General features: G+C 37.2%; 1 protein-coding gene across 2 annotated transcripts in view; it reads right to left on the bottom strand.

Moving 5' to 3' along the window:
* ZC3H13 (zinc finger CCCH-type containing 13) overlaps positions 1-6139 on the bottom strand; it is a 41530-nt gene extending 35391 nt beyond the window's left edge. The window contains exons 1-2 of one of the 2 annotated variants that reach the window (XM_017733602.1): positions 5196-6139; positions 4669-4778 (exon numbers count right to left, since the gene is read on the bottom strand). In XM_017733602.1, coding sequence (XP_017589091.1) covers positions 4669-4778; positions 5196-5312 — 227 coding nt within the window. In that variant the 5' untranslated portion in view covers positions 5313-6139. The remainder of the gene's footprint in view (positions 1-4668; positions 4779-5195) is intronic. The other variant, XM_017733603.1, reaches the window with a different exon arrangement.
* Positions 6140-11003: the final 4864 nt, after the last annotated feature.

Below are 11003 nucleotides of genomic sequence, written 5' to 3' on the forward strand. Positions count from 1 at the left end.
CATTTACCCCTTATGGGTTAAAAGAGAACAACCATTGCACTGGAGAGGCACTGGCACAGGCTGTCCGGAAAGGCTGTGGATGCCCCATCCCTGGCAGTGCTCAAGGCCAGATTGGTCGGGGCCCTGAGCAACCTGGTCGGTCTAATGGAAGGTGTCCTGCCCATGGCAGGGGGGGCTGGAACTGGATGATCCTTAAGGTCCCTTCCAACCCAAACCATTCCAGGATTCTATGATTCAAACAAATTCCCAAGCTAAGGGAACGCAGAAGCTGTTTCAGATGATCTTTCAGTTCAAGAAAACAAATTTTCTCTTCATATACATTTGGCTTGATACTGAGTTTAGTACTTCTGTGATGGCTGTTAGCTGTAATTATAGAGTCTTTTGTGAAATGGTTGTATAGAAGTACTACATCTGTGCCTATCAATTTACACTAAAGAATCAAAAAGAGATATTAATGCTGTCTTATTTGATTAGGAAAGTTATATGTAATACATGAGTAATGAAATTTGCACTTCTTTTTTTTCAGACTGAATCAGTTTCCATTGAAAAAGTAATTTCTCCCACTCTTCCTGTCACATAATACATAAAGGGTAAACTGTCTTTCAGAGTCAATGCATACAAAAATTTAAATTAATACCATTTCATTTTCAATCTGCACATATTTGAAAAAGTAATTTTTTCCATTTCCTCCTCTGTACTGTTTCCTACATTTAATTCTTTAAACTGCACCATAAGGTTAAATGTATGAGGACCTACAGAGAAAAAGACCAGTGACTGCTTTCATTTTTAAATGCATTTAATTGTCCATGAAATTGTAAGTACAGGTCAATCTAGATCAGAGGAAATGTACAGAAGAGTAGAGATCTTTTTTTATCACTAAGGATCAAATAATATCCAGCATACAAATATAAACAAGTTACCTTCTTTGCATGCAAGGCTATATGATCTTGAAAGTGTCTGGGTTTACGTAAAGGTTATGATTCAAAGTATTTTTCCCCTCCCCCCATATTAAAAATGTAATTCTTTCCATTACCAAAGCACTCTGAAGCATTCCAACCATCAGCTACCTCAACAAATGAACTGTCTTTCAGCATTAAAGTGCAATTCAACACCTTAACTTTTAATAATATTTAAGCTACAATACAAAGGATTTGGATTAGTGAAACTGAAAATTAAGTTGAGGCAGAAAGATTATCAATAATGTACTTGTAATACTGTTCCTCAAGAGGAACACTTTCAGGAAAAAATTCCATTAGCTGAAAGTAAAAGCAAGAGAACTTGCACTGAATGCAGCTCATTTACCTTATAGACTGACATCTGATATTTTAATACTTTTTTTTTTTTTAAATTTATGGTTGGGAGAAAAAAAAAAAAAGAACTATCCAAACCATTGCACCCTCAATGAATAAATTTTTTCTTCCCTCCCATGCTGAAAAAAGGTATTTTGCTAAAACATTATTCAAATCTACTTAAACATTATAAAAATTAAGAAAAACTACACAGAAATTAAAAAGGTACACATTCAGGGCTGGGGTTGGTCGGTCAGTTTTTTGTTTGTTTTTGCTGATACTGAGTCAGTTTTTTTCAGCTTTAGGAGAACACCAAAGCAAAGCCATGGTAATCACCCTATCTCTCTTCCCCCAAAGACATCACAATCCTCCAATAACTCTAATAAAATAGGACTGAAAATTAGTAGAATTTTAAGAAATAATTACTCAGGAAGGTGTGACTGTTTTCAGATGCTTTGGCTAAATGCACAGAAAAACAAGCTGGTCTATTAGCTGATTTTTTTTTTTTTATGTGTACCGTAGATTCTTTTCTACATAACTTTCACCCAGCCCACTCCAAAAGGGATCTTTGGTTATTCCAGGTAATGCTCACTGCTGAACTTCAACAGATCAAGACAATTTACCTCTGCAATTTAAGATGATGTGGCTAGACTGCAACTGCCAGCACCTCTCAAACAAAAGGCATTATGCAATTCCTTTTTAATATTTTGAGCTGGGCCCATCTTTTAAATAAGGCCTAAAATGCAGAATTTCTTCATTTCAAATTTTAAGCAGTGAAGTTAAGTGATTTTAAACAGCATTACTTCCTGCAACAGTTCCATTCCCCATGTTCAACAGCATTGAGGAAATGTACATTCATAACAGTGCCTCCATTTGCTCCTGTACTTCTTACAGTATCAGGAACAAGTATCCAGCAACAGGCACACCTTGCAACACACCTACCTGAGGATATCTCTGTGTAGCTGTGTGAGAGCATACGTGTGCATTGAGGCAGATGATCATTATCGGTGTATCATGTACATATCGTAATTGCTCAAGAAACATTGTCCCATTTTCCAGTTTTCCATACTACAGTATTTGAAACTTTCAAAATCCATACATTATTTCCTAATATGACTGCTGGCTTGGTTTGGTTTTTAAATGCAGTGTGATGATCCCAAATAAAGAGAATCAGTAAGACTACGAAAAATATCCTACAATGGCACAGATCCTGACCAGAGCATGAAGGAGCCAGCCAGGAAACTGCCAAGCAACTAACCAACAATCTACAAGTGCAGAAAGAGAGCAAAATTGCTCATGGGATAGCATGTTTACACACAGCTCTTAGTTAGTAAGGAGCTTCTCCTTACTTCTGGTGTCTCGAAGACTGGCAGGTCTAATACTGAACTCTTAATACTATCATCAGGTAAGCTTTATGTAAAAAACATGCAAGGTTTTACTTTTATAGCAAGATTAAAATTCATGCTGTGAGAAGCAGCATTGATGATAAAATGGAACAATCTTTTTTGCACTTTAGAGTCTTTTCCTACTGTCTGGTGATGTTTTTAACTATGGGAGACATTATGGTCAGATAAAACCATTAACAATGGGATTTACTGCAGACAGGTAGGGAACTGGAAGCAGAATGTATGAAGACAGAAAGGCAGCAAGACATGCTTTGTCCTACCCAACTTGCAAAGCAGACAAGACTTCCATGGCAGGTTTGCATCTAACACATGCAGACACGCTGCCATTTTGCTATCCCAGATACCTGAACAAGAGTATTGCTTTAACTGAACTGATGCAGAAGCAGCATTAGTTTGGCTTGCATGAAGCCAATAAAATTGCATTTGAAGTCCCTGGATAACATTTGTGAAAATCTCTGTAACGTTAAATGGCATGAAAATGCCAACATTTCATTATGTACATATTACGTACCAGCTTTTTCTACGCCTGGCCAAAAGCTATTAGTGGAAATTTTTGAAGACAGGCACAGTTCTGTCATTTGTCTGTTTTGGGGGGTGTGTGGGGGTGGTGGGCTTCCTCCCCCTTTTTAGTTTCAAAACCACCTCTATTAAATGCTGAATGTGCCAAGCAAATAAGGAGGAAGATTTGTCCTTTGACTTTTCCATATAGTCCTAATAAAAAAGCTAGCAATAAGAAGAAGGAAATCAACATTTTTTCTTAAATGTCAGTGGTGGCAGTAAAGCAGAAACACAGCTTTAATCATTAAAAGAAATGTCACTTTTCTTCAAATGACCAAGCAGAACTATGCACTGAGCGTTCCAAACACTGGAAGCAAGGAGAAAGTGACATTATAACAGTTTCAAAATTTAATCTCTACCAGTAAATCACTTACTTTTATTCATTTGGAACACTGAGTGCAGAACAGAGTAAAATCTTTCAGACACCAAAAGAAACATTAAACTCAGTGATGTACTTTGTATCCCAGCTGCTACCACCTTAGAAGCAATGGAAGACCAAACAAGCAAAGTCAAGATCATTCCAAGAGCATGCCACAGGAATAGGAAAAAGAACCAGACACAGAACCCTAACCTCATGCCAACCTTCCTGTTGTTGCTTTACCCTTTCATGCTTCAGTGCACCCATCCATAATCTAAAGGTAATACTGGCATTATGAAGGACAGCTGTTTGTAAACTGTGAAGCCTTCACAGAAAGAGGTGCTATGCTAAAACCATAACATCTTTCTGTCTTTTACTGCAGGACTATTACAAGCTCACTGCCATACTTGGTTTCAGTTAAGTTAGGTGTTATGCCACACGAAGGACAGTTGAAAAAAAAAATTTAATTTTAGTAACATATGAAAAGACATAATAAAAAATATTCTCTTTTGAAAAATGAGGTAACTTTTTGGATCTCCCCCTACAATACAGGTTATTTTTCTATATCCGGTAGATAAAGTCACAAAGCTATGTTTTGAAGAGAAGCGTTTTCTCACAACAGGAGAGAAAGGATAGACATTCATCACACAACATAGCAAAGGCAGAAGGGCTGTGAGTGTGAGCACTGCTGTAAGTAATTGCAAACTGGCATTTTAGTACAGGACAGAAAAGTACACCAGAAAGCTGCAGTGACACTACACCAAAACAAAAAAGTATTAAGGTACTTGAACTTCCCACTTCAAGTAATATAAGTAGTTAATCTGCACCCAGTGGACTCCATTCATTTTTTTTAAAGCTGTATACACACAAAAATCCTGCACATTGCCAAAATAATTGTTTTAAGCAGCTTCATAAGGCAATTGGTTATTGATGTAACATACAATTAGGCACACCACAGCATTTCACTTAAAAAAAAAAAAAACAACAACAAAAGACAGAGTTGCAAAAGCTATTTTCCTACAGCATGTGAAGAATTCAAAGTGAGTTCGTGATTTACCTTCTATAACTGCTGCTATAGCCTTTACCTCGTGGTGAAGGGCCATGTACGAATCTACATGTGTTCCCATAGAGGCAGTTGCCAGTCTTCAGCCAGTTACGGCACTGTGTCTAAGAGACAGACATTACTGGGTGAATTTCACACTCCTTTCTGGAAATACCATTGGTGTGAGTGTGGCAGAACAAACAAATGACTCCACATTAAGTCCCATTTATCTGTAATTTCTGTCCACCAGTAATATAATTGATTAAAAAAAAAAAAAATCAACAATGAGCATCAGGTCTGGCAGAGAAAAATTTAGGTTGGTGGAAATATTATTAATATGCACAGTACTACTGCTCTATCCAGAAGCTGGCGAAACACACGGTATTTGAAAATTCTAGTATTAGCGTGTTGAACATCCATGCGTTAAGGAGTTCTTTTCACCCTTACTTAACAATCAGTAACATCTGAGCATTTTGTTCTTGTAAAAAAAGAAAAGAAGATGCTGGGGTGGGGAGGAAAAGAAGAATGCTTTTACAACTCACCTCTGCAGTACTTCCAGTGCTGGGTCCAAGCCTTTCAAACACACTGGGTCTTCGGGATGTGCTATCGGATATGGTCTTGGTATTTTCCACTGTGACCTTCCTTCTAATTTTTGACATTTTGTACTACTTCAACCAAAAAAAAAAGCAAAACTGTAAAATCCTTCAGTTTGGGGCTATTGACACTGAACTCACATGAATAAAATAGTATGATATACATTGCAAGAGTTGCTGCAGAGGTGATGAAGAAAGAAAAAGAAGTCATAAATGAGTGAAATGTATCTAATAACAAAGAATTCTTCTGACTTGAACTAGTCAGCTGAACACCAATAATGATAATTTTTCATTTTATTTCATGACCTGCTTTGGATTCTTCAGCTTCCCCTTGGGAAAGATGATATGACATGTTATTCATTTAGGCAGTAAACACCACACAGGACAGATGCTTTCTTTCATCATGTATTTTTGGTGCATGAACTCAAGTGACTTAAAGTGAATAGAACCTTTAATGTTATTTCACCAACCTCTCAGAAACCAGTTCCAACCACTAAAAATGGCTCCCGTTTTTGAAACAAATTTCAAAAAATGACAGCTTCGTTTTTTTCCCCTTTGTTGCGTATGACAACCTACTGAAAACCATCTTGCTATCACCCACAGTCTGTGTTTGTTACCAGTCTTATTCCTACAACTATTTGGACTCACATGAGTTTAAGAAAAAAAACCTCCAACTCCATAACAATGATACACAAAGCTGCTCAAGAAGTAGCTCCATCTCATTAAGAGAAATATATTTTAAAGGAAGCACAGTATAACTTTGATAAACAAGAAGCCATAATTTATCTTACCTGAGAAAGGAAGGAGTTACAGAAAAAAACCAAACATATTTAAATAAAAAAAAGGAACATACATATTTAGCACTGGAGACAGATTGTACAAAAAGGGCAAAATGGGCCTCAAAAACTACTGTCCATTCTTTACATGCTACTTGATCTACACAGAAATAAGATCAATTTGGGAACATCTGCCAGGTGCTCAATAATTTATATACAGCTCAAAAAACACCTCTTTGTTGTGCTGCAATGTGCCATCACCCTCATTAATCAGTAGATCACGATTAGCCAGAAACTAATCTCCTACTCCTCTATTGCTGTCTCTTCTGCTCCTAAGCACGTGTCACCGCATTTAGAACACACACACAACACACACTTAAATTATTATCTCATACACAAACAGGTTACAAATGACAAAGTTCATCCATAAAGCCAGAAGAATACACATTTAAACATCCACCAGAGAGGATTAATACACATTTTCACCATCTGATCAGCAATATGCTCCCACAGTATCCAGATTGTAAGGTTACATTTCACAGAAACAAAATATTATAATGTATAAACGTGGACACTTCATTATCTGAACCCTACAGTTATTTCCATGACAAGACTTCCCTAGGAGTCTGAGACCTGTTCATTTTCTACAAACAAAATGCTGTGCTGACGCTCTTGTGAAGCACTTTAGCTCCTTTAGAAACAATGGAAGAAAGAAAGCTTACACTGTGTATTTGAGATTTCTCAGTAGAGCTCTGCTCTACTGACTTCTTCTCCAAGTCTCTGATTATCTGAAGAATTTTATCTCATAAATATGGTTCAGATAATCAAGACGTTAACCAAGATGTTCAGGGAGGGTAGAAGTTAACCATATGGTGTATACCAAACATTAAAAACAATGGTTAACGTCAATTAGTGGAAGCAGACAGTTAAACAGTAGAATTTCCAGTAGTATAAAATTATTTGGGTTAGTAAAAACTGTGGAGAACAGCGATTTCCAGAAAGATCTAACTGAGTTAGAAAATTGAGTAATACAACAGCAGATGAAATGCAAAGAAATATAATGCAATGCACACAAGGAGAAATGATTTTGTCTAAATATTTGATGAGATCAAATTAGTCCAGTCTTCTGAGAAAAATAATTAGGAGTCATTGTGGACAGCTCAATGTGCAGCAATAGTTAAAAAGTCTGACAGGATAAACCATTAAAGTTAGAAAGCAAAAATATACCATATCTCACCTAGCTGAGCATACTTCCATTTCAGGATTCTCACAGAATTTCAGAAAAATACTACTAAATTTCTACAGTTTCACGCAGCCACACCCTTTTAATAGAGGATATAAAAATCAACTGACACATGCAAAACTGGTTTTAGTAAGACAATCATATAACAAATGACTAATCTGGATTAAATATTTACAGTTAGAAGAGCCATATCTGAAATAAAAAGGGTTAGATAAATGACACTGGCAATGGCATAGGGAGAGGGTTCAACACATGAAGGACAGATGAGTCTATCTAATATGCAAGTACAGTACACACTGACATCGTAGCACCATACAGAAAAATTACATTAATTTTGCCTCAATTCCAGTGTACTTTTATTTTCTAAGAAACAGAGGCAAAACATTCATTTTAAATGGTAATTTTTACCCAGTGTATAGTACCTTTTTGTAATTAACTTGTATAGGAAGTTATGATGATGACTACGCTTAAGCATAGTTATAAACATAGAGAGGATGAAGGGGGAAACATCATCATAACTGAACAGATAATTTAATTCCAACTGCCTTTTTCCCTGTATTTTGGCATAAGGAAATTAAGAAGAATTCTTAAGAATAACTCTGAATCTTCTAACCTTGTAAAACCCCCTATTTAAAAAAAAAAAAAAACCCAACAAAACAAAACCAAAACAATACTTCAACCAAGAAACAAAAACCTGCACTATTTCAGGTAGCAATCTGTCAATTCTATCCTCACAGTCTGGCCCATACCTACCAGTTTGCAATTAACAACAGATCCTTTATTACCAGAAGAGATATTTCATGATCGATTACTCTAAGGAAACAAACCCAGCATGCTGTGAGTGCACAGCATATTACTTTCTGTATGCACATATTATCACATGAGGGCCTCACTCATGCAACGAGAACTGCAAGACATTCCACTGCTAAGTGAATGTAGATGTTACCAAAGGCTGCGGGATTAGAGTCCAGACACATTATTCTGAGGTAAACTGAGGAATTTCACTTTGTCAAACATTGCATTTGAGAGACTGTATTTGAAAATGCAGTCAGTTCCATTTCCATTTTTCGAGGACCAAGTGAGTTGGAAAAATAAAGAAACTACTAAAACAGTATTGAAAATCTCAGATGCATAATGACAGGTTTTGTGTTTCTGAGAAGGTTCCTTGCTCATAAACGAGTACTGTGAGGTGAAAAAATTACGTGTTTAATTCCCAGATTTCTCAGACTGCACATTAATGGACAACCAAGAACAATTTAAATAGAACATCCCATAAAGATTCCCCTTCCCACACATTTTCACCTTCCACTGTTTTACCACTGAAGATCACAGTCCTGCTATCAATCCCACTCTGATGGCCAGTGCAGTGACTTTCCATCAGATGTCTGTGCCTCTGAATTGCCATCTCCTTATCAAACACTAATGTGGGATTAGACAGCAGTGAGTCCCAGTGTGGACTGAGCCAAGATCATTCAATACATTTCAAATAATTACTACCAGGATTAAAAAAAAAAAAAAAAATTAAAATTTTTCTAAGTAGAAGCACTTTTCTATTTCAGGTACACGACATCACATTGCTGACTCTACCTGGGGGCACTGAACTTTCTGCTACTTCTGAAACAGAATGAAATTTCTGAAACTAAGTAAAATTAACTTTATCCTCCTAAAATAAATTCTATACCTAAAATTTTAACTGTAAATTATCACTTTTCCATGCGTAAGACCCATGACAACCTTTACAATAAATTAGAAATACTGTAACACTAGCACAACTCGTTCACAGATGCATCTATGTTATTCTTTAACTGGAGTAACTTTCCCAGGGTGAGAGACAATCTGTTAATGGCATTAATTACACTACCATCTGAAGGAGAACATACCACAGAGTGTTATTTACATGAATCATCTAGAATGTGGACAAACTTGAGAGAAGTAAGTGCACCTAGTGGGCACTAACCAATGAACTGAAGTCAATGAGGCATGATATGACTGACACAGCATTCACTGAAATTCTGTATTTTTTATTACCAGTACTCCTATATTTTGGTGTCAAGCATGCTTAACATTTTTCTTCAAAATTAGTATGGTATTACATAAGTCATAATCAAGAGATATCTGAAACACCTGGTTTTCTGTTAGAAAAACCTAATCCAGCCCCCTGAAAAAATGAATCCTGAAGGATTCTACAGGAAAACTAGAAACTGAGATGTAACAGAACAAAGGCAAAGTTCAAAACCAAAAAACATTTAAGGAGATAAAAATCTCTTTAAGAAGTCCAAGACATCGCTCATAAGCATGTCACTGTCTGCACATGCACACCACACACAAGCATTGCATCACTTCAGAAAATCCTACCTGTGAAGGAATAAATAATATGCCATTTCAAATAACAAGTGAAATTACTTTGAAGTCCTACAGAAGTTCAGATACAAACTCATTATAACACTCTTTGATAAACTAAGTATGTGTTGAAAACTAACTAACAGCTTTGAGAATGGTTCCCTGCACTTTTTAAAACGAAGAGCTTTTACCTGAAAATATTTTGGGTCTTATTTCAATGTTAACACTTCCATGTCACATCACTAATAAAACAGTGATATTTGAAGGAGTTCCATGGGTTTACTACCTAAAAATATTACTAAAAATGGTAAAATACATTCACAATGAACCGTGCAAAAAAGCAATCAAATACTCACACAAAGAAGCCTGTTTGACACAAAACTAGAAATTAATCCAAATTTACTTTTACAACTCCTTGTTGGTAACCCATCACCATACTAACTTGAACCTATCCCCCTAATTTAACATATGACACTTCTCCATTAGTAGCAATAAGCAACTGCTAATTATGTTTGCACAAGTATAAAATCATGGTTGGCTTTCTACAAGTGAATAAAAACATCAGGCCCCAGTACCACATCAGGAAGTACAGAGTATTCCATGCCTTGTCTAACAAAGTCTTCATGCTCAAAGAAGATGTTTCCCCAGAATAAGGGACAGTCTGTGCAGATTGGCGTAGACGGGTCCAAGTTCACTCTGCCTTAGTATCCAGCTTGTTGGATACACATTGCCTCCAGCCTGCGAGCTGGATCAGCACATTAGCATGCTGTCACTCTCAGCAAACATGCTGAGAAACAAGGTGTATTATCTCGGGCACAGCCGCATAAAGCTACACTTCTTTAGTTTTCAGGTACATTGGCTGAGTCTGTCCACCCCCGTCTGCACAGAGGAACCGTGAGTGTTTCATCACCGGCCCAAGATCCCTCAAAGCCCTGGTTGCTAACCCACTAAGAACCAAACACCTGATCTTCAAACAGTCTTGCAGAACGTTGACAAGAAATCAACGGCGGAGCGAGAATCCATCGAGAAGTCAAAGGCGAGGCCCTAAGTAGACCATCCATAACACACTAACCCAACATGCCCGGCTACAAGTTCTGGAAGGGATGAGAGTTAGCTGTAGCCGCTACCTGAAGGAATGGTGATGAGTCAATTTATACAAGCGAAATTAGTAGACTCTCTTGAGCACATAAAGCAGAAGCTATTTTACTGCCAGGAAGTGGGAGAAGAGCACTACTAAACTGGGAAAAAAACCCCAACAAAACCAAAAACAAACCGAAAAACCCCCACGAACAGGCAATATCCGAGTATATGGGAAGCAGACTCCAGCACGACCACGGACCGACGGGAACGGCACCCCGGGCACACGGCGGGATGGCGCCTCCGGGCGTTCACCCGCCC

The sequence above is a fragment of the Corvus brachyrhynchos genome, unplaced genomic scaffold (genome assembly GCF_000691975.1).
Source record: "Corvus brachyrhynchos isolate BGI_N302 unplaced genomic scaffold, ASM69197v1 scaffold202, whole genome shotgun sequence".
NCBI lineage: Eukaryota > Metazoa > Chordata > Aves > Passeriformes > Corvidae > Corvus > Corvus brachyrhynchos.